The sequence below is a fragment of the Canis lupus genome, chromosome 31 (assembly GCF_048164855.1).
Source record: "Canis lupus baileyi chromosome 31, mCanLup2.hap1, whole genome shotgun sequence".
Taxonomy (NCBI): Eukaryota; Metazoa; Chordata; class Mammalia; order Carnivora; family Canidae; genus Canis; species Canis lupus.
In genome coordinates, this window is record NC_132868.1 from 31942637 (window position 1) to 31968522 (window position 25886).

General features: G+C 30.3%; 1 protein-coding gene across 1 annotated transcript in view; it reads right to left on the reverse strand.

Annotated features, from left to right (window-relative positions):
• Window positions 1–25484, reverse strand: part of SI (sucrase-isomaltase) — an 88479-nt gene extending 62995 nt beyond the window's left edge. The window contains exons 1-16 of the mRNA XM_072807955.1: window positions 25328–25484; window positions 23871–23988; window positions 22675–22811; window positions 17886–18003; window positions 17482–17591; window positions 16428–16579; window positions 14920–15091; window positions 12924–13023; window positions 11693–11805; window positions 8971–9096; window positions 8242–8373; window positions 8033–8152; window positions 6080–6193; window positions 3031–3115; window positions 1957–2074; window positions 404–575 (exon numbers count right to left, since the gene is read on the reverse strand). Of these exons, the coding sequence (XP_072664056.1) occupies window positions 404–575; window positions 1957–2074; window positions 3031–3115; window positions 6080–6193; window positions 8033–8152; window positions 8242–8373; window positions 8971–9096; window positions 11693–11805; window positions 12924–13023; window positions 14920–15091; window positions 16428–16579; window positions 17482–17591; window positions 17886–18003; window positions 22675–22811; window positions 23871–23988 (1887 nt within the window). The 5' untranslated portion in view covers window positions 25328–25484. The remainder of the gene's footprint in view (window positions 1–403; window positions 576–1956; window positions 2075–3030; window positions 3116–6079; window positions 6194–8032; window positions 8153–8241; window positions 8374–8970; window positions 9097–11692; window positions 11806–12923; window positions 13024–14919; window positions 15092–16427; window positions 16580–17481; window positions 17592–17885; window positions 18004–22674; window positions 22812–23870; window positions 23989–25327) is intronic.
• Between the last annotated feature and the right edge of the window lie 402 nt (window positions 25485–25886).

The following is a 25886-nucleotide window of genomic DNA, read 5'->3' on the forward strand; positions in this document are numbered from 1 at the left end:
TGCCTAGCATAAATTTTCTTTACTTTTCAAATTTTGAGATTTTCTCTGTCCTTATTTTTTATCTTTTTTATAATGTTCTTTTATTTTCTTATTTTCCCTATCATCTTATCTGGTACCTTAAGATAATGGGAGCTTTATATATGCTTTGTTTATACTGATATTTGTTTTGTGTATTATCTTGAATTGCTTGAATTTTACTTATTCAATTTTCTCATTCTAATGGCTTGAATATTATAGACATCATTCATATTCTTTTTTTTTTCATAAATTCCCTAAGAATAAAGATTGAATTTTACTGCAACATACTTTTAGTCATTTTTTTGGAAAATCATTAAGGTGATAATATTACAAAATTAAGAGTAATTCACCTAATTTATAAATAACACTCTACGAAATTGCTTACCAAAGGCATTCCAAACAAACTGAACTCCAGCATTCCTGCAATAGACCATTCCATTTGTTCCCATGAAGCAGTATTGTCTCCTAACCAGTGTGCAGCATAGTGCCCAGATCCAGCAAAAGTTGACCGGGTGAGAATAAAGCTTCTCTTACTAGGAAAAACTTTTTCTACAGCTCTAAAAATAAAAGTAAATTTATAAATAAGTTTTATTTTTAAATAAATACAAATATTTTATCATTTTTATAACAATTTTGTATTTATCTATGAATATTTACTTACTTAAATGCATTCCAATCAAACAAAAAATCTATTAGAAGTGGTTCAGAATTTTATTTTCTCTACCAAATTAAATAGATATTTTTTATCCATTCAATATTTGTTTTAGCATATATGGTCTAAACTCATAGAAATCCCTTTGTGATATAAAATTTAGTAAACTGAACTTGAATTCTACACATTTTTGTGGTGCAGTGATGTTAATGATGTATTAATGCCTGTATTTTCAAATATTAGCATGCAATCTTGGGATAAAAGTTACTTTTTGTTTGTTTCTAGAAGTTTATCATCCACAACTACTGGTATTATTCATCTTACCTCTACTGGTACCTGAGTATCATTGATAATTTTTTCCATAAAAGGAAAATATTCAAAAAAAGATACAGAATTTTTATGTAGTATATAAAAGTATCCAGACTTTCTTAGTAAAAATATAATGTTAATTTCAGGTGGCGTTTCTATATTTTAATCTTTATAACATTGAACTATAATGTTGCCTTTTTCTTTTTATAATTTGTTTCTTTATACATTTCAATATATGATGCTCTATTGAGTTTAAAAGTGAAGTAAATAAACACTATGAAGACAGTGTATAAAAGTTGTAATATCATGGTGTTTTAGGACTAGACAAATGTGAGTTTTAATTAAACTTGATCATGGTCATTTAATAATGAGAAAACTTAAAATGTATTGAGATCAGGATCTGGGTGCTATTGACTATTGCACTATAGGTCCTAATATAATGCTTGGAAAATAGTAGGCAATCAAGATATGATTGCCTTCCTTTGTACCATATTTTTTTCTTTTTTGTATGCAAGTGACACATTGCTTTAGAAAATTACTTTTCTAAAATATAATTTTCAATAATCTATTATATAAAAACTACATCGAAATCCTTGATTTTGAAACATAAGGACTTATTTAGAAACAGCACTCTCCCAGGACAATTGTGAAGTTCATGCTTAGAACACAATTATATTCAGAGATAGCAAACTGATTAAAACTTTGAAACGTAATTTAAATCTTTTTTAAGCATAATTTAAATCTATGAATTAAAAAAAGAGTTGCAGCTAAATACTACACCACACAGTTCTTGATTAACTAAGTTCCAAATTCAGGAAGATTAGTAAAAATACTGATGCTTTTAATGCCCTAATTTTTCCATGAAAATACTATCTTTGTTTTCTTACTCTTGCTGTTTTCCAACTATTTTAGTAAATTATAACATATATTTCTACACAGTAAATATGAAAGAGGTTTCTGAATGAAACTGCACTTACTTCTCTGTGGCTATAGCCATGCTGTACCCATAGAGGCTGTGAACATCATACTGCTTCCCCCAGTACTGCACAGCATCCATGCAAATAGTTTTGGAATACAGGAGTTTGTCAAGAATATCTTAGAAAAAATACATGAGAAATGTTTTTTAAGATATATTTTGCCATTATAAACTTCATAATCCTTAAATAATGTGCTATGTAAGACCATACTTAGTTTTAAAAAATATGAAAGGCAATTGAAGCGAAGTTCTAATTAGGTCTGCAACTTCTACTCCTGTTGATTAACTGCAAGGTTTGCACTTACACTAAGAAATACTCTGCTTCCAAATTTCAGTACTAAGTAAATTCATAGAAAAACATCCTTTAAACATATATATAGAAATATATTTATTTGTATTATACATCATATACAACCATTTTAAAGCTTTATAGCTTAGTTTATTTAAATATAATTATTTACTTTATACGTGTCAATCTGTTACACAATTACAAACCATTCAGATCTCTGCTTTTCATTTTTTTGTGCTTTCATTTGCAGGCTTATGTGGGGTTGCCATAATTATTGTCTTCTTTCTTTGTTTTTTTTCTTTCTTTAGATATACTTATTGCTATCTATCTATTCCCCTAAGAGAAAATCTTTTTGTTTTGTTTCTTTTACCCACATTTAATGATGAAAAACTTGTTTTTTAGAATATGTGAGATGTAACTATTCACATTAGGTTCATTCTAAAAACTGCACAGACTTACAGCATAGTGCTCACGGTAAGAATTTGATCATTTAAATTGTAATTTCAAACAGATTTTGTTTCTTTTCATTGATTATTTAATCATGGGCAATTTATCAGTAATAAAATCAATATGCTATACCAAGATTTAAAATCATCCTCCTTTCTTAAGCATAAAAATTTTGGCTCAAAAGTAAACAGAAACAAACAAACCAACAAAAATCACATTGATTTCAGGGTCTCAATATTGTATCAAAGTTTGTGATTTATAGATATATGCTAGAATTTGCCAGACAACAAGGCAAATTATTCTCAGTTAATGGTAAGTAAATAACCAAGTAAAATTTACCAGGAGTAAAAGGTGGATAATTCAGTTTGTTGTTATTGCATCCTTTCTGTGAACCTTGAATAAAGCTGGAAACTTCATTCATGTCCTGCATGGATATAACATAAAGAAGAGCTGATTTTAAATAATAACAGAAGTATCTTAGAAAGGATTCAGATTGTATATCACCAAAAAGTTTTTAATTTACTTAGATTTAATTGTACATGTAAAACATGAATTATAAGTTCAAGCAACTTTCTCAATAGTTAAATCAGTCTTTTCACTGTGAGTCCATCACTGTACACATTTCTAGCACATTCATTTATTCAACATAGTTTGCTCATTTCAGCTAACATTTAGCTAGCTTCTAGATGAGCATTGGTGACAGCAGGCACAGCACTTTTTGCATAGCCCTTAATTCCTATACTCTCATAAGAGAATGAAAGTGAAAAAAAGGTAAATAGCATTTTTAGTATTCTAATGAAAACAGTCAGGACCTTACTGAATCCCTGTAAGAGTCTCAGGGAACCCTAGGGCAGCTGGACCATATTATGAGAACCAGTGACTTAAACATCTCTTGGAGGAAGAGCTGTGTTTATAGATTTTTTTTTTTTGCCATGTAAACCTAAGGCCCTAATATTGTCTTGCCACATCATAGCCCTGTGACCATAACTTTAAATAAAGTCTTTGAAGGGCAAAGACAATGTATATAAAATTATATTTCACACTACATATGATCAAGAAATAATGAAATTTTCTCCTCTGCTAATTGCATTGAAGCACTTCTATAATTTTTCAACTTTATTTTCCACAACTCTGTAATATGTAGTCTCTGCTCTCACAAAGGCATAGACTTTCTTCACACTCAGTCAAGTCCCTTGTTAATTTTATTTTCCTCAGAAGAAATATATTTTCTTTATTACTCTTCCCTTCTGTTATCCACATTATGCTCAGATGGAATTAATATGAAAAACTAAGGTTGCTTAAGGGAGGAACAAAATAAATTTCTCATTGTGATAAAAGATATTAAAATATAAATGTTTCCATTTTCCAAATATTTTCTTAATAGTCATAAAGAAGAAAAATTATGTGGTTATTCTAAAGTATTGGGGTTATTTTATTGAAATTACCTGGAATATTCTATTCAATTTTATTTTCCCATGTCTAGCGAAATTAATATAAAGACATACTACAATTACACAGCCAATAATTTTAGGTGATCTTAAATATTTTTTCTTCATGAGTCCACCAATTAAATTAAATTTAAAAACAACTTCAACTGCTGAAATTCATAATTGGGAATTGAATGACAATTAAGCTCACATAATTTTCTGAAGTGAGTGATATTTACACTAAAATTCAAAACAATAGCATGGAATTTAAATTAGAAACCTAGTAAATTATAACGCTACTTTTAAATTTGACATAAAATAAAATTTCAGCCGTTAAATAACAATACTTTTTACTGTATGTTCATTCTATCAGAACAAATCTGAGGAAAGTGAAAGAATTAAGGAACCAGTTTAGCAGTAGGATTTGGCAGTTATTCAAGTAAGAATTGGAAGCAGAATAACCACTGCTTATACATCATATAAATTAATTCAGTGATGCTTAGTGACTTTTGAAATCATACTGATTATCATGTGTTTTGCTTTTTAAGCTCAATCAAATGCTTATGTATTAGTATGAGAACAACTCTGCCTTTCTCAGATGCTCTCCCTCGTCCCATCCCCTCCCTCTCTTTGGAGATGAATCAAGTTTTTGTCTTCAGTGGCTATAGGAAATGAAGTATTCTCTATGTACAGCACAGTCAGATTCTCTTTTACTATTCCTAAAGTGTCATTTATGCCGTAACTCTGCTCTAATGGATTCAAACTGTTCCTAAGCAAAAACAAAAACAGTAATAAAATAAAACAAACAAACAAAAAAACCCAGAAACTTTTAACATGTAATACATTGAGATTGGGGCTAGAACTAAAAACAAAACTCAAGAATGGAATGCAAGTTTTTATTTCTATCAGCAACTAGATATTATTGTGATCTCAGTAGTTCTGTTGTCAAATAGCTAAAGCCTCACTCTCTATCTTCATTTTATTCATCATAAATAATCCTGAAGATTATGCTACCCTCTAACTCAGTTGCAGGTTTTCAGCTAAAAACACAATTTTCTTTTTTGTATTCTCCACGGCATACTTGTTTTATTGATGGTGCAAAGTAAATGCTTCTTAACAAAGTTAACTGATTAAATAAATAATCACTGAATGAATAATGAGCAATTCATGAAAGTAGAGATATTGTGTAAACCATACAGCCAAAGAAAAGTATAGCTATCCGTAGGACATCCATTATCTCCTTCCAAAATTCTGTGCAGTTGTGATACCTTTGAATAAAATCCCTGATGGTCTCTCTGTATTCAGGTTTATTAGATTTTTTTTCTGAAATACAGAATTCTGGAATCACCAACTAGTTTCATTCCCCAAATGTGATTGTGGTTTCCATAACAAAAGACACTAAATCATTGACTATCATCCAGTATCATTGTATATAATAAACCCAGAAGCAAGCAATCAATAGTTATAGATATAAAACTATTCAAAGAAACTTTGCCTACTGCAATTGTGATTTGTTTTACCCCATAAATTATTAAAAAGAAAGTTTCTAAAGGCTGAGGACTCATTTATTATTATAGCCCACATTGCACACTGTTGCAATCGCTTGAATACTGTAGACTATAAATATTTTTAGAATTGCATTACTTATCTCCAAATCTTAACTGTTTTCAAACATAAATTATGAGTCAGAAAAATATAGCACCTTGTGACAGAAATGAAATTTATTCTATAAAGGGTATTACTGAAGAAGAAAACTCTCCATTTACAGTTTTAGTTTTTATTCTTTTCTAACTCAGGAACATGACAGTTTTGAATTTATACATTCTAGAAAAATATTCTAAAATTTTTTAGTTTCATGTTCAATACATTACAAAATACACCTTGTCAACTTAATAATTGTTTTATAGAAAAATAATTCTACATTAATTGTTCAAAATTACTGGTTTAAAATAACTACTTACAATCCAAAGTCCATCATATTTCACTTCTTGATAGAAAATGCTGCATTCATTTGCCCACCAATCTATGCAGTTTGGATTAGTAAAGTCAGGGAATACTGTTAATCCTGGCCATACCTAAAGAATAGATCATTCACATACACATAAAAAAGGAAAATAGTGATAATACAGTTATTGAGTGGAAAATAGTAAAAAAATATTAAAGTTATTATACTGTACCATCTATATATTTTTAAATTTTTTCTTTCTTTTTCTCTTCTACTTTTTCTGGGAGAGAGAAAAAGTGTGAGTGGGGGCAGGGGAGGAAGGGCAGGGGACAGGGCAAGAATCCCAAGCAGGCTCAATGCTCAGCTCGGTGCCCGACACAGGGCTAGATTTCACAATCTTGAGTTCATGACATGAGAAATTAAGAGTCAGACATCCAACCAACTAAACTGCTCAGGCGCCCATTGTACCATCTGTATTTATAATAATTTTAGGCCTACTTTAAAATGCATTTAAGTGACAGTAAAGTAGATAAAGACCATAAAGCATATAGGAAGGCAAAAATATAAGAGCATGGAATAAGGCTGGTCTTTTGATTGCAATTAAATTTATTTCTTAGCATCCTCCTAGGTTAGGTTAAAAACAAACAAAAACTATATAATATATTCATTGTCTGATAAAAGAAAGTATACTATTTAATTTCCAAAAAGGCATTTGCTTCCAAGAAATTCAAGTAAAAAGAAGTCTTTTTATATTTATTTTTTGTTTAATGAGAATATGACACTTGTTATGTGATGGGTAGTGTTCCAAGAATTATTATAATTATTAGCTCATTTAATCTTCACTAGAACTATAGGAGAGAGGCATTATTTTTTAATCACTACTTTACAGACGAGTTATTTACTATAATTAAACTCACTCTGCAGATGAGAGAAGTGATAAACAGAGATGTTAAGTACATTTTTCAAGATCACACCACTAATATGTGGCACAGAAGGAATTCAAACATAGCAAACACATCTGAGTCCATGCTATTAAACACTGTACATATTATGCTATCTTTTTGTGATTTATACTTCTTCAAATTATCTACTTATTACTTAAAATCATGACAGGCAAGAGAAATTCAGTTTAACGTGGTCTGAAATAAATCATATTGTATCATATACTAATTATGAACAAAGCATATTCTGTGAGATACTAATAGGCATTATGAGAAAAAAAAATTCAACTTTTATTTCCTGATGGAACCCCTATGTATTTGAATAGACTTTCACCAGAATTTTTGACTGATGACTGTAATAAAAAGTGATAGAATATTCTTCATTATAGTAAATAATGCTATAATAAACATGTTTTTTATAAATCGACATTATCTCTTACTTTATTTTCTTTGACTAAAGTACAGAAGTGGAGTTACGAAGTCAATATAGTTAGGCCTTACAGTTTTGATATGTCTTAAAGGTGTCTCCAAAAGAATTTTTGTTCTTGTTAAAATTATGCATTTGAGATCTACTGTTTCCTAACTCTGCTTATATTAGCTCTGTGACATTAGGAAAGTTACTATGCCTTTCTCAAATTCACTTTTTCACCTATAAAGTAAGAATTCTAATCATAGCTATCTCATTATTTTATTATGAGGATTAAACATAAATCATAAAATTTAATATCCAGTATTCAATTTATATAAGTAATTATTTTACACATCAAATTACTAGAATCTAATAATTTGTAATCTAAGTTATATTTTGTTAGTTTTGTTTTAATGTGCATAGCATTGAAAATTACCTGTCTTCTTACAAAAAATGTTTTAGAGATCACTGAAATATTTCCTCTGTCTAAAAAATTATTTACACAATTAAAATACCAAGTCCTGATTTGTAAGCAAACACACACATACTCTTACAAAAACTTTGTGCTTACCCAACAGAATATCTCAGCAACACAACTTTAATGAATATAATAATTTACCTCTCCAATAATTGCTGTAGTCCCATCTGAATCATTTACCCACACATTTTTTGCATTTCCCCTGTCATAGGTTTCATATGCTGCTCCATTGGCAAGCTTATCTATGGAAATTGCAGGGTCCTAACAATAGAAAGAAAAAAACTATTAAAAAATCTATTAAGATACAAATGCATAAATACTAAAAACAAATTAATAAATAATGTCATTACCAAGATGATGACATATTTCTGTCCATGGTCATGTAAATCTTGAACAAATTCAGGGAGCCCCTGAAATGCAACTTTGTCATAAGTAAAATCTTTCTTGGCTTCCATATAGTCAACATCAGTGACTTGTGTATCCTGAAAATTAGTAGAGTATATTTCAACAAATAGTAATGAAAGAACTCCAATCACTCTAACCTTTAGGTCCAATGAATTTGTATTATAAACATAATGATTAAAAAGTAAATGAACTTAGATCTTCTATTTCACTAAAAACACAGTGAAATTGTTTATAAAACTAATTTTTTAATTGTAAAGTAAATAAGCATTAAATGATTATTCACGCTTGTTTCCATGATGATCACTGGATAAGTACTATATTTTATATATGGAAATCATTGTATAGAAAACAAAATATACATATTACACAAAATGCTTTACATTTTAATTATATTAAAAAGCACATAGACTGTAAAAGTTAATCCATATTAAAAAACTGAATGTCACGTTCACTGTTAAAAATATATTCTATTCTAATATAACTCATAATCAGTTATTAAAATTTCAAGAAGACTTGGCTTTGCATATGGGTTTAAAAAACACTTTATCATTAAAATGCAGTTTAATAATTCATACTTATATCATATTATATAATGCTGACAATCCCTACATTTATAATTATGTGATAATATTTAGCTTGGTGTTATAGTCCCACAAACCCTTGATCCCACTTACAAATGGTATGCCAGCATCTCTATTTCTTTTTACCACTTCTTTCACTACATCAAGTGACTTATAATTCCAGCGACTCAGTTGGAATCCAAGACTCCAATAGGCTGGCATTGCTGGTCGTCCAATGAGCTTTAAGTAAATGAATATTTGATTAATTTCAATAAGGAGCATTAAAATTATTATTAATATGCTTCTTATTCTGTTATCTCTAGTGTTTATTTGAGTTAAATTACATATTTTGAAAAATATTTAGTGTTACCTGAATTCTATGCCCTGGATATTCTATTAGAACTTTATTATAAAACACTTTACATTTTGTCCCTAATCTCTGTTTTGTTAAAAATTAGAAAGTTAGCTCTTAAAAAAATAGCATTTGCAAAGGTATATTCTGCCGAGCATGCAAAGTTAAAAAAGAGAATATAAAAATAGCATCAAAGAGAAAAAGAAAATTGTCCCACCATACCCTCACTTCCTGTAGCAATAGAATGAATGAATAAGTGAACAAAATGGTCCTCATGTAAGAAAAAAAAATGTTTAAAAGTATACAATTTCTATCCCCTTATATTTTGACACATATTTTTCTCCTTTTCTAAAGATTAATATTTTCAAAATATTTATAAAATATGTGTTCTGTAAGCTCCAACCCAGTTATTATATCAAGTACTTGTCTCATTCACATGCAGGGCATTGGCTTCTCCCCATGGGCCAACAAGAGTCTTCTGTGCACACTCTCTGTGCGCACCAGCAACAGCATATCAGTGTGTCATCACAACAGAGGACATAATTTTGCAATTGGAAATATGGGTGTAACTAATAGTAATTGTTTTCACTAAAACAAAGTATTAGGTTATATAAAGACATTTGTAACATAAGACTTTATTGGCGTGATGGATTTTTAAAATATAGGCACATGTGTATATATTCCATGATTTCTTATCACATATGTCTAAAAAGCTACAATGTAACATTTAAAAAAATTACTCATATTGAATTATTGTATTCTACTCATTAAACACTAAATTTATTTTAAAAATAAATTAGTATCAAAACCAAAAACATTAGCATTTTAAAACTAATTTCATAAACATCTTAGACTTCATAGAATTTCATTAAAGATTAGGACATGTAATTGAAATGTCTGTGTGTGTGTATCATATATACATGGCATAATTTATTTTGAATAAAAGTTTACAAAATATGATTATATATCATATTAATTTATATATTATTTTAAACTTTATATATAAACTTTGTTTTTAAAACTATTTGGTCAGTCTAATAAATTCAATTTTAAATATTAAAATATTGAAACCTCTAGTGGGCTAGCTTATGCAGAAAAAAATTGTTTTTCTTCAAACAAGAAATAAAGCTCTTTTTCCTATTATCTACATAACTATTATCTACATCACAGTGATTAATTGTGCCATATTCTACATAACAATTGTATCTTATTGCTAAAAATCAAGTCTCTGCAAGGCTATCCATAAAAATGAAGCAAGTGTGCATTATACGCTATGCTACGTGTATGCTGTATTCATACACCACACATGACTCAAGCTCAGCTGCTGCTGACCATAGACTTTACTCAGCACATAACAGACAACAATCTAAGCTAATATCTCACAAATCCAATGTCAAATTCTTTCTAAAATGTACTATCCACTGTTTTGATAGTTTGATTACCATATGCACAGTCTGTCTAAAGCTCAGCCTAGCACTGTAATTATGACTTAGTATGACAGACTGTAAATTTTGTGTGCTTTTCTGAAATGCATATTTCTTAATAGCAATTTAGGAAATGTTAGGCACTGTAAATTATTTACTTGTGTAAGACCCTACCTACTCTCATTTCACATTTTTGGATCCTAATTAAAGAAAGTTTTTGATAGTAATTACTTCTCCTTTAACATCATTTTAGCAAATGGGAATTGTATATCAGAGATATATCAATTAAACAAGATTTTAAATTTAGGTAGAGTCCTTAAATCTTATGCCAATAAAAATAATTTATTTTTCTGTAATAACACTAGGAATTATATATTCCAACATTCACAGATCATGTAAAAAAACTTATACAGAAGAAATACAATGTTATATTTTAGAAGCAAGCTCAAGATAAGCCCTGGATTCCTTAACTCTCTAACCCATCTTGGATTTAGGTACATGAAGACATTATTTAATAGGTAAGGAGGAGTTGCTTAGAAGATATAAGACTCCAGACTATATTTCAAAATCTGCCCTTCTATGCCTCAGCATCAGAGCCAACTCTCCTGGAGTTTACCTACTGTGCAGCAAATTAACAGCAAATTTCATTAGCCCTTCTTATAACTCACTTGTCTCTAGGATTTTTATCAACAAGGTGTATGACCTGTACATCTGTTGCCTATCCTCAGCCTTGAATATAAGATACCTCCCTCTGCTTTATCTCACCAAAGTAGGTCATGAATAAGTAAAGATTTAATATGCACTATTTCAAAGAAATCCAACTCTTGAACTCAGTTGCCTAGAAGCAACAAAAATTTGATATCAGAAATATAGACATTTATTATATACATAGTTTTCATGGTATTGGAAAAATAAAAACCACCTACTCATACCCAAAAAATGGTAAGATTTAAAAATATATTTAGCTAAGAAGTTGCAGATATCTTAAATAAAATTAAACATGTGAGACGAAAGAAAATTATGGTAGAAAATAACTTTATAAAATATATGTAAAACATACCTCTTGATACTGTTGAACTACCTGTTCTGGTGTATCTCCTAGAAAGATGTAAAAGTCCAGAATTCCACCAGTAACTCTGTAAGTTACTACTGGAGTAGGCTGGATGAAAATTTCTACAAATAAAATTGGAGAAGCATACATAATTAGTAAAAATAAACACAGTGGTAAAATAATTGCAGTGCTTCATATCAACCACATATTTTTACACTGTTTTAAATAATTAAGGTAAAATAAGATACTGAAAATAGGCAGAATATAGGAGAATAATAGAATGCTACCAATATGAGGTTTATGATAGGATATCCCAGATGTTTCTTTTTACAGATGTTGGCAGAGTCTCACCCTGGAAACTGCATAGCAAAGGATCAGTCCTTTTACAATAAATATATTGTTTTCTAAAATTGGATTTCAATTAGTTATTTTATTTATTTTTTTAAGATTTTATTTATTTATTCATGAGAGACAACAGAGAGAGGCAGAGACATAGGCAGAGGGAGAAGTAAGCTCCTTGTGGGGAGCCCAATGTGGGACAAGATCCCAGAACCCCAGGATCATGACCTGAGCTGAAGGCAGATGCTCAACCACTGAGCCACCCAGGCGTCCCTCAGTTATTTTGGTTGTAGATTCTCTAAAAGACCATATTACCTATCACATGCTAATATCTAAGAATAAAAGTTTTTATTTTTTTCTGATTGTAGGCAATATGCCTGGATAACCATATGATATACTGTTCTTGCTGGGACATTGTTCAATTTTGTAGCTTTTTATTATCACTGATTCATCTGTTAAACATTAGTGTTGTACTCACAACATTTAAAAACATATTCTATATTAATGAATTATAATAAGCTAGAAAATTAATCTTCCTTTTTTCTCTCCCCATATGGACCTTTCTCTTTTATGGTTATAGTGGTACATTAACTTATCTTAACAAGTGAGGCTGTGGAAATAGGAATATTCTTTTTCATGAATGTGTTCATTGTTTCTCTGAAGGGACAAGAAAGTCCCTGAATATCATAACATGGTACACTCTCCCGAAAATAGAAACAGTGATAAGCAAAATTCCATTGTTATACTCACTCATACAAAACCTGCTTGTAATAATTTCACATAATAAATCATTACCAATAGAGTGTATTCTGACATACAATACCTATGATTGGAATAAGAGAGGGTCCTAAAATTGAAGTTAAACCTCATTGAAATATATTATCAGATAAATTGCTCTTACCCATTGCATTGCTGTTCATTAAGAAAACACCAAATGATTTTCCAGTCTCGTCTTCAATACACATGAAGAATGTATGATGGCCATATAAATTATTATTATTCTGTAGGGCAAAAATTTGAAAATTAATTTTTAAAGTATATTTAAACAATAAAATTATATAATTAAAATGGCCTATATTGGGGCACCTGGGTGGCTCAGTCAGTTAAGCGTCTGCTTTTGTCTCAGGTCCTAAGATAGAGCTCCATGTCATGCTCCCTGCTCAGTGTGGAGCCTGCTTCTCCCTCTCCTTATGCCCTGCTTGTGCTTTCTCTCTCTCTCTTTCAAATAAATAATCCTTAAATAAATAAATAAATCCATAAATAAATAAATAAATAAATAAATAAATAAATAAAATAGCGTTTATTCCAATTTGTTTCTGTAATTTACTCTTCATATCTCTATACTAATTTCCTCTACTATACATAACCATATGAAACACTGTAGCAAAAAAAACTTATTTTAATTATTAATATGTTTATACATAAAACATATAACAATCTATTCATTAAGAATACTTTATGTTTTATTATGATTGAGTTTTAATAAGCTATTAATGATAAGAAAATCGCATATTTATTCATTATGCCCTATGTTTGCCCAAGGCACTTCAGGGAATTCCAAGGTAATGTCTATTCTCATAAAACTTCTGCAGTTCATTTGTTAAGAGCTAATGAGTATGTGAAATGGTTGAGACCAACTGGAAACACACTTGAAAAGTAAAGGAAAAAAAGAATGTTTAGCTGGAAATGGAAGTTCAAAGGAAAGAATGTATGAAAAAAAAAAAAAAGGAAAGAATGTATGGAGTATAGCTAAGAAGTTCTCAGCCTGGTGTTTATTAATAAATAAACAGTGTAATAAAAGTGTTTATTAAGTGTTCATTACAGATAGTGATGCTATAAAAATAATTGTTAGAATTATTATTAGTTTATTAATAATTGTTCTCTACCAAATGAAGATCTTTAAAGCAACAATCCACTTATTCATTTGGGGAAATGAAATAGTTAACACTGGCATTTTTTTTAAAAAAATCACTAAGAGTTGACTCAAAGCAATCATGAATCAAAAAAAAATATTTTTTTAATGATATGGTCTTTGTCCTGAAGAATCTCATATTTTAGAAGTATAGTTACATATAAATACATATACTAACCTGTGGTGACTGTCATACTAAAATATGAATAAAGGGTTAGAAAATAAAGACTAATTCCGCATAGGGAATTTGGGAGAAGTTCTTAGGAGGTTGAACTTCAAATTAGCTCTCAGTGACTTATTGTACAAATGATAACCTCAAGTTTCAGTGTTTACAAAAGGAACCAATCCCCAGATATATAAACGTATGGAAGATTATCATATGTTATGGAAGAGGAAGAAGCAGGTGTAGATATACAACATGATGTCCAATAAATAGGCAGACACCGTATAATGCAAAGTGATATAGAACACAGTATTTAGAATTATTCTAGTGCAATGACTAGTCATGGATAGATTTTTGTTTTGTTTTTGCTTTTGTTTTTTTAAGTAGGCTCCATGCCTTTAGCATAGAGTCCAATATGGGGCTTGAACTCACAGCTGTGAGATCAAAATCGAAGCTGAGATCAAGAGTCAGATGCTCAACAGCTCAGATGCCCCGCGATGGATACGTTTAAGCATAAGGACTGAAAAGACAATGACAAAATCTAAAAATCAAAATCAAAGAAAATATTCATAAACTAACTATATCTATTTAAGTATTCATAAAATATGTTGGTTACTTTTTGAGTTAACTTAGGACTTTACTATAAATCCTCACCCCCCCAAAAAAATAAAAATAAAAATAAAATAAATCCTCACCCCTAAAGTAAACAAGCTTCTGGATTAAGTATCACTGACATCAAATAAATGATGGTTACAAATAGTCTAAAATTATCAACTGCTCCAATATATTGTATTTATTAAAAAATAAAAGATAGTTCCTTACATCACCAGGAAGTTGATCCCGGGTAAAAATTGGCCATGTTTTCCAGTTTAAATCATGACGAAATCTCTTATGAATATGTTCCCCAATACCATACATATATTCACTAGGAAGTTTGGTTGAGATCTGTAAATACTGGTCAGAGTAAACCAGGGGACCAATGCTGGTATCAAATCTGTACAATAAAATAAATAAGTAAATAAATTATTTAGAAACATACAAATCTTCTACCAAATAAGGGTCTATGTTATCATCCAGAATATTTCATTTTAAATATCATTTCTTGGACTATATGAATTGCATCATAAACAGAATTTGTTAATTCCATCAACACAATTTGCTTCATCACCACCAATATGATTCTTCATACACATCCTTTCTTTTAACTTTTATAACAATCCTAAAGCATAACTACCATTGTTTTTAAAGATTTTCTTTATTTATTCATGAGAAACACAGAGAGAGAGGCAGGGACACAAGCAGAGCGAGAAGCAGGCTCCATGCAGGAAGCCGATGGGCTCCAGGATCATGCCCTGAGCCAAAGGCAGATGCTCAATCGCTAAGCCACCCAGGCATCCCCATAACTACCCTTATCAATTCCATTTTACAAATAATACAAATTGGGAAAATTAATTTATGTTTTCTAACGAGACAAATTGGGAAGCAGCGGAGCCAGATTTCAAACCCAGTTCTGCCTTGCTCCAAACACAGTTTTAAAATACAGTCGCATACTGGCTTTCATACCTCTAGCATAAGTATTAGGATTAATGAAATTCAAAATAATTTTTCCAAAATGAAAAAAGACTGTATGTTTGAGGCATATCAAATATATACTACAAGAAATGCTATATAGCATTTAACACTTTTGTGATTTAACATAATGTCAATTGAAAATTATTAAAATATATTTAAGAAAAGTAATTGCTAAGATTTGATCTTGACACCTGCTTAATTAACCTTCTTAGAGACGTGAGACCATTTATCTTGAAAATCACTAAAACCCTTGCTACAAATATCCCTCAAAATACATTCATAATGAAGGCATTTGAGCAATATTTAATTTAGTTATTATATATGCTTTCATATACATTTCCTATATGCATATATAAATTCCTTTAATATTACTATGGGAATTAGCCCTTTTCTGAATAGTAACTATTTGATCCTACTAACTGGCAACAAAATATGATAAGCAATAGGGAAAGGACACAATAAGAATTCTAGCCATGTAAAAATATAGGTAAAGCTAAAATTCTATCAATGATGCTCTTTACCTTCACCTTTGGTTGGCTCCAATTTGTATATTTTCATTCACCTTCTCATACCTTTCATCCACAGGAAATAAAACTCTTTTTCCATTATTCTTTACAAGGATGTACACTCACCCTCTCTGGGGAGGAAATTATTTTTTTCAAGAAATGCCTTAAAATTAAAACTTTCCTAATTCTATGATAATAGAATAAAATTGACCAGTTATTCAACCTTGTAGAAATGTAAAATAAGATACTTACAAAATTCTCCCATTGCTTTTTCTAATGACTTTGATGCTGAATGGATTATTTATAACCTGTACATCATACAATGTATTAGAAGCTGCAGTTCCAGTAAATTCTTTTACAAACTGGTGAGGGACTTCATATCTTTTGTTATTTGGATCAGTAATCTGCAAATATTTAAACAAATTAGCATTATTTGATTCAAAACCATTATTTCACTTTCCAATTCTGAATTATCAAATGCAAGTTTTGAATGAAAAAACCTAAATGTAATAATTTAATAGAGGAGCTATTAATCTAGTCAAACTTAATATTGTTGAATGGTTATGCACAGAATTGTATAAATTATTAAGGAATATAGAATTGGTTATAAAAGTATTGTATATAATATAAAGATTTGTATTGACTCATTTAAAATATACAGAAACTAATGATAGTATTACCAAATATTTATTTTTGAATACCGTGTTTTTGTGAATATAAAAATTGTTATTGCTTTTCAGTGTTCATCCCCTTAGAAATCCCATGAAGATTTTGAATTTGCTTAAAAAAAAACCCTCTTAATTCTTGTGAAATTGCTTTAAAAAGTAATATACAAGAGATACGGTGTTGTTTTCACATTCAAATCCAAAAGACCATGCAAGTAAACAACTTGCTTTAAAAATAGCAAGAATTAGTTTATTTAAAACCATGAATAAAAGTGATACCAGTAAAAAAGAACTAGTAAGTATAAGTCCCATTTATAGAGCACAATTAATGTTTCTTAAATTGTAAACTAATTCTTCATCCTAGTCTGGGTTGAAATAATAAAAATTACTAAAGTTTATTGAGTATCTATTCTTCTCAAGACACTGTATCCAATATTTTACACTGACTATAGTATGAAATTCTAACTGCTGGAGAAATTAATGTTACATTTCAGTACACAGGTTCAAGTAAGTGACATAACTAGCCCAATTAGTCCTTTGCTTTGGAATAAATAGTTCTTAAGAGGGAAAAATGTCTTGGTAAAATGAAGGGTATGATCATAACTGCTTTTCATAATCCTCTTTATAAATAAAAAACAAACCTTAAACCGGAAACGATTGGCTGTTTGGTTTTGAGTTGTGAAGAGAACACGGGTAATGTCATTTCCAAACAATGTAGGTGAAGATATCCTGTTTAATGTGGCTTCAAGTCCTTAAAGGAAGAAAAAGTTGTCATGACTGATGATTTTATTTATAAAGATTAGAAAATATTAAATATTTTATAATAATATTTCCTTTATCACAAAATATGACTTATTTTGTTATTTGGAAAATATAATTATGCAAAAAAATAAATCCTTGACATAAACAATTTAAACATTCTTATGTACAAACTTTCCATTTGATTCTATTTAAGATATTTATCCAAAGAAAAATTTTAAACATATTTTTTGTTTTCCACTTAAAATATATTCTTTTGGATCACTAATAACAGAACATTTCTCACCAGTACTTGTTGCTGTCAGTTGTCCAACATTATAACCATGGTTATCTACGAAGAAGCACCAAGGAATAATAGAGTTATTCCATGGCTTCCAGCAGCAACCTCGCATTGCACAAACTGCCTGATAAAACATTTGTAAAAGAAACCATAAGTTACTACTCTTATCATGTGCCAGGCTCTATTTTTCTAAAACATTCATTCCAATAAATGTTTGAATTAAATGTTTGAAAAACAAGCTTATTTCTTCAAGAATATGTTAAAGCATCATCTATTATCTTGTTCCTTTCACTTGGGAGAAATATAAATTGAATTAATTTACACCCTACCAGGAATTGATGCTCTTAGTTGTGATTTATCAAATCAACATATTAATACACATTATTACAAACCTATGATTTTTCTTTGCTGTTAAGTTTTTTTTAAGATTTTATTTATTTTATTCATTTGACAGAGAAAGAAAGCACACAAGCAGGGGCAGCAGCAGGCAGACAGAGAGGGAGAAGCAGGTGCCTCACTGAGCCAGGATGCTGACACATGGCTCGATTCCAGGACCCTGAGATCATGATCTGAACCAAAAGCAAACGCTTAAATGACTGAGTTACTCAGGTACCCCAACTTTTATTTTTTTATTTGAATAAAGCAATCTACAGGTTCAATACAATCCATATCAAAATACCAGCATTTTTCACGGAATCAGAACAAATAATACTAAAATTTGTATGGAACCAGAAAAGATCCCATGTAGCCAAAGTAATCTTAAGCACTAAAAACAAAGCTGAAGGTATCACAATCCTAGATCTCAAGTTATACTACTGAGCCTATATATATATATATATTTTTTTTTTTTTTTTTTTAAATGTCCTGCCCTGGGTGCCTAGGTGGCTTAGCTGGTTAAGCATCCGACTCTTGATCTTGGCTCAGGTTGTGATCTCTGGGTCACGGGATTGGGCTCCATGCTCAGCACACAGAGTCTGCTTGTCCCTCTCCCTCTGCTCCTCTTTTTTTTTCCTCTCTCTCAAATAAATAAAATCTTTTTAAAAATTTTTTTTAAAAAAGTAAAAGTTCCTGCCCTATGAGGAATTATAATCTATTCTGTTGTCATGTAGTCAACACAGAAATATTGAAATATTTTTTGTGTATCAATTATGTATCAAGCTACAAGTGAATTTTGGCTGCCCTGAATTCAAGCCTACAGAAAATGCTTAAGACAGTTAGTTCCAGCCACTTATTAGTTCAGTACTTAAGTAAACAAGTTAAACTAATTTATGGGCCAGGTGTCTCAACTAGTTGAAGACCTTATATCCAATGGATAATATAAAACACTGAACTCTTGAGTAGTATTATGATCTGTATGGAAAGATTATGTGAAGTGGAAAAAGTTCTAAATGCTTATATACCAAAAGTGGTAATGCTGTGTGCTAACATTGGTATAATTAAAAATCTACTTAATATTTAAATTTAATAGTGTGAAACACTTTCATATGAGCATCTATGGTATTTTTTCTTGGTTATTTGCCTTGAAAAAAAGTGTAAAGCCTACATTTTTAGTAGCTGACATGTTAACTTCTCTCCTACTACAACATAAAATTAAAATGGCTTCAAATACACATATGCATGCAAATGGTAAGTACAACTGGTTCTGATATTTTAGAGGGTCATTACCTATCAGAATATAAAGTATGTGTGACTTCTATCAGGCAATTTTCCCTTTACAGTAGTCTTTCTAAAAGACTTTTTTAAAAGGTTGGTACAAACAAAGAGGCAGAATTACATGTAGATACACTGATTTGGGAAGGTGTAAGGTTCTAAGAAAAAAATAAATAAGCAAATTACAATCACATTTTGCTAAAATAGAAAATATACATTAAAATGGAATTAGATGAAGTTCTTCCAAACATACTGTATTGGGTTACTAGGTGCTGTAACGGCCATAAACAGGGTTGTCTGAATCAACAGAAATGTATTTTCTCACAGTTCTGGAGTCTAGAAGTCCTGCTTCAAGGTGGTAGCAGAACCATGCTCCCTCTAAGGCTCTAGGGAAGACTGCTTCCTTGCCTGTTCCTAGGTTCTGATAGCTCCTGGTAATCTAGAATTTCTTGATTTGAAGATGCCTTACTCCAATCTCTACTTCCATCTTTACTCTGCCTTCTTCCCTGTAGTTCTCTGTATGTCATCCCCTTTCCTTATAAGGACAGCAGCTATGGGATTTAGGGCCCATCCTACTCCAGCATAACCTCATTTAACATTTAATTACTTCTGCAAATATTCCTATTTCCAAATAAAGTCATATTTTAAGGCTCCAAGTAGACATGAATTTTTGGAGGACATCACTCATACCACTACATATACACATCAAAATATTAATTTAAAAATGTATATCCTCATTGTTGCTTTTAAAATGAATAATTTTGGTTTATTTGGGGGTATTTTCGTATATTTTTTATTAGAGTTTGATTTGCCAACATATAGCATAACACCCAGTGAATTTTGGTTTATTTTTTATAGATTTTTGATACTGGTTATTTATGGTTAGTCATTTTGCCTAGTTTTCAAGATTTCAGGTATTTTCCCCTCTTATTTTAATTCCTAATTTTTTAAAGTTTTTATTTAAATTCCACTTAGTTCAGATACAGAGTTATATAAGTTTCAGGTATACTATATAGTTGATTCAACACTTCCTTATAACACCCAGTGTTCATCACAAGCACCCTCCTTAATCCTCACGATCCTTTTCACCCCCCCACATCCACCTCCCCTCTGGTAACCATCAGTATGTTCTCTATAGCTAATACTCTGTTTCTTGATTTGCCCTCTCTCTCTCTTTTTTTTTTTTTCACCTTTGCTCATTTGTTTTGTTTCTTAAATTCCACATATGAGTGAATTCAATTTTCTTCTTAATTTGAAAAAACAAAAAAAGTAAAGCACATCAATAGGCATAAACTTTGGTAGGTAAAAATACAATACATTTGTTATGTTCTTATCTATATTATATGTGTGTAGGTATGCATATAGAAATATATGTAATAATATTTATATTACTGTATATGGATGGACTGTATTATGGACTGAATTGAGTCCCGCCACAATTCATAGTTAGGAAGCCCTAACCCCCTAACCCCAATGTGACTGTATTTGGTGATAGGGCATTTCAGAAGGTAATAAAAGTTAAATGAAGTCATAGACTGGTGTACAAATCTGATAGGACTGGTGCTCTGATAAAAAGAAGAGACTCCAGAGCATGGTCACATATATATTGTCTCTCTCTTTCTGTGCATGGAAAGAGCTGTGCATTGGAAAGACCATGTGAAGACACAAGAATGCAGCTGTCTACAAGCCAGAAAGAAAAGTCTCACTAGAAACCAACCCTGATGGCATCTTGATTTCTAGCCTCCAGAACAGTGAGAAAATAAAGGTCTGTTGTTTAAGCCACCTAGCTTAACATTTTATTACAGAAGTCCAGGCTGACTTATGCACTCTGGGTAGAATTATAGCTGCTCTTAAATTAAGTTCACCTTCTTTTCATAAATGACAAATTACATTAGCTGAAATTTGCTAAATTCATAAATTTAATTTGTTTCACATTGAAAACACTCTTTAGCAACCAAACAGACTGACATTAAAAACAGCAGGCATCAAAACCTTAAACCATTGGCTTTGAAATGTTGCTTCCCTTTAAGATCTTAGCAGCCAATATTGTTCCTAATAGAATTCCATGTTAAGCTTCAATTGTTTCCTAAGGAGAATATGCCTGAAGAGAATATCTGGACAATTATCTTAGCATGTCACATTAAACACTATTTATCTAGCTCTTTTATCAGTTACAAAGACCCACTATTCCTAATGTTGTCCTAAGAAAAATCTCATCTATGTGCAACTTTTCATAGCAAATTAATCAGAAAATTATGTGTTAATTATGAGGTTGCAATGGTAGGATAAGGCTAATAGAAATTTTACTGTTAATTTAATCATTTTTGTGATGGAGGGAGAGAGGTGAGATTTAGATATGTTTATTATAGATTTAACATATATTATAGATATGCATATTACATGTATATAATAATATGCTATAGATGTACATATTATATTATAATATGTATATAACATATAATATTTAAAAGCACTGATTAATATATATTTACATTAGTATATATCATAATATATTATTGATTACATACAATACATAGATATTGCAAAATGTGAATGCACACATATTCACACACACACTCTCATTGACCTTTATTCCCACATACATTATGAAGACCACGGAAGAGTCAACTTAGGGTTACATGAACCCATTAAGTTACCCTTAATTTTCTCCATTTGAGCTTCTTCTCCCAAACTACCAAATAATAATAAAAAACTAATAATAATTTTCCAAAATATCAGTATTATTTCATTTTCCAGACACTTCTTAATACCATCATTACAAATACTTTTATGGAGTATTCATATTGTCTCTCAAACATTCTATATGGTCAACGGCTATACCTTTTTAAAGTGTAGATTTGCAAGGATAGAATTTCATAAAGGTTTTTAAAATTAACAATAGCTTGTTAAGCATGGAAAAATATTAACTTGTTAATTTAAATTGATTAGAAGTACAGAAAAGCAAGCTCATCAAATTCAATTCTCTCTCATCTCTTTATATGGAGCAGTAATAAAAAGATAAATGAAGCCTAAATGACGACTAGAGCTTTTAAAAATATGGAATTGATCCAATATTGAGCAATTATCTTAATATAATTACTATTATATATATATTCATAAAAAATTAAAGTCTTTTGTTGCTGACCTGTGTTGGAAATTGTTCTGGAATGCAGTTTATTCTCTCATTGATAGGATCATTTAGCTCGCTTGGACATTTTCCTGAACCAGGATACACAGTGGTTGTACGAGTGGTAGGTGGAGTTGAAGTAGAATTACTAATTGCTAGGAAAGAGAGAGAGATCAATAAAATAAACCATGGTGTTAATTTTTTTTCAGATTATTTGGGTAATAAATACCTTACATTGAAAGAATACATTAATTTATATATAAGAAAAATAAATTTTACACTAATAAAATCCCCACAAATTCAAGTCCTAATTACCAAAGGAAAATACTGAAACAAAATTTAAAATTTGACTATGCAGAGCCCTATTGACTATTTCTGCAGAAAAACAAAATATTATCACAGAAGGTTTTGAGGTAGATTCAAAAGGAAGCAAAATGTTCATTTTACCACATTTATGAAAAATGTGTTTTATAGATCAAGAAAGAAGGAGAAATATGGATGGGAAAAGGATATAGAAAAGGAGATAAGAATTAGAGCAAAAAAGGGAGAAATAGGAGGAAAACAATACCTTGAAGTGAATAGTAAAGAAAGCAGGGAACTATAAGGAAAAATAAATCCTAATTCTATATAATAAGAACTTGCCAGCAATAAGATATAGTTAAGATAAAATGATCACGCCACAATGTAGTGAGCTTTCAGTTAACTAGGAGAAGGTAAAACAAATGCCTAATAGCAGTAGAAAACTGAGTTAGACTAGAAGATAATCAGAACATCTTTTCTAAGAGAGAATGATGGAAAAATAGAGATTAGTTGGATCAGAGTAGTAAGCATTTACTCTAAATTAGGATAGAAATATTCAGAAAAAATGATAAACACTTCAAGCTTTGTTTTACCTTCCTTTTACCTGTTTTTGTTATACATCATCTGTTTCTTTTGAAACAAAAATGAGACTAAAATAAAGAGGATGTTCCCCCCCAGATTCTCCACCCCTCCTCCTAGTATCTGAAAGCCAAACCAAAAAATTACAACAGTTCTTCATTGAAATAACTATAATATAATGGATAGAAAAATTTGGAATAATTATGTAACTTACTTGAGATCTTTCTTCACATGTTTCATCTCATGCAGATTTACTTTTAAAAATCCGTAACTATTAAGGGGTAAATTTTTTTTTAACTTCACTATAATGTGTAAGTATCTTTAACATTAGTTACCTTCAACAGCAGGTGTCTTAGTTGCTAAAACAGCAATTAGGGCAATAGCTATTATAGTAACTATAACAAAAAGGACAATCAGAGAGATTTCTAATCCAGTAAATTTCTTCTTTGCCATCTAAAGAAAAAAAAAGAAATTATACATTTAATAAATATGTATTTATATATTTTTTAAGATTTTATATATTTATTCATGAGAGATACAGAGAAAGGCAGAGACACAGGTAGAGGGAGAAGTAGGCTCCCTGTGGGAGCCCAATGTGGGATTCGATCCCAGGACCCCGAGATCATGACCTGAGCTGAAGGCAGATGCTCAACCACTGAGCCACCCAGGTGCCCCAAGTGCATACTATTTAATCTTTCTTTAATCCTTCCACTTTTGCTCTTCTAGGTTGGCCCCAATTTATGCCCAGTTCAATACAATGGTCTTGATGCGTCCTTCCCTATTACTCTTAGACGCAGAGTTAATCTATCTTTTTCCATCTTACCATACCACATAACAAATCTATTGCCTTTATTAATGTATATGTTAATTTCCTTAATTGGATTGTTTTGTTTTGTTTTTAGTTTTTAAATTTTTTTGTTATATTCTTTAAAAAAAAAGATTTATTTATTTATTTGAGAGAGAGAGTGGGAGGGAGGATTAGAGGGAGAGGGAAAGACTTAAGCAGAATCCACACTGAGCTGAGAGCCTCACACAGGGCTTGATGTCACAACCCTAAGATCACAACCTGAGCCAAAACCAAGAGTCTGACACTTAAATGACTGTGCCACCCCATCACTCCAGTATTATTATATTCTTAATAACAATAATCATGGAAGTAGTTCAGAGCCTGACATCAAGTAAGCATTAGCATTCAATTTTAGCATATGGTTTCCTATTACACATATGAAAGTTCTTTATTGAATCTGTAATCTTCAAAGACACAAGTGTAAACTAGGCTTACAAGGGGATATATGAAGCTGTTAAAAAAACGAAACCGAATTGCTCAATGTTCTCTGAGAAAGGACACAGTTGAATTTAATGTTTAACTTTAAATAAGTTTATCTCACTGAAAGTTATATCTTACTTTGGTATCAGGAAGTCAATAAGAACTGTGCCTTTCTATTGTTAAGAAAAGTCTAAAAACAAAAATGCATCTTGTTTCAAAGGAAACCTTTTATCTAGAAGAATCAGAACAAAATTATTGTATTAAAATTAAATTACTCATGTGAGTACTCATATACAATCAGTACTAAAATTGTTCATATGCTACTCTCATATCTTTAAGAAAAACTAAAAATCTAAAAATATTTTGTCCTGTTTTAGTACAAGGACTATATATTTAAAATGGCAAATGAAAATATGTTTTCTATTTTAAACAAGCACCTATAAACAGGAGTATTGCTAACATGTAATAAGGGGAAAATTACTTGGAAACATGAGAGAAACAAAGAAATATGATTTGCAAACTTACCTTATTTCATAGCCTGTTCTGTTTGCTAAGTTGTACCAGAGTTAAGTAAGACTGCCAAAGTAATGATCAAGGAAACTGCTCAGCTATATATTAAGCTACTCATAAAGTTTTATTGCATCTTCACTGGCCTATCAGTATTTAATAAACTTCTGTTCAACGTGCATTGGAAAAACATGTAACCCTGAAAATAGCTGCATAAATATTTCTGTCTAGAAACATAAGTCAATTAATAATTAAGCCCTCAGATAGTCTTTGATTTCTGGAAGCTATTAACTAGTCCAAAAATATAAAAGTATTTATTTATATTTTTCAAAAGTTTATTTCTTTCATTATTTATATAGTTTGAAAATTATTTTACCAAATTATGTGAAATTTAAACTATCACTAAAAAGTAGAAACACTGGTAAACTAGGATCTGAAAAACATTTGCCAGAACAATCAGAAGATAATATTTAATAGAAGATATATAAAATAGTTATAAAATAGAAGATAATATAAAAAGTAATGCTAAAATAAAAGCTCTCTCTTGTTGTCTCACTATTGATGTTAAGTTTGATGG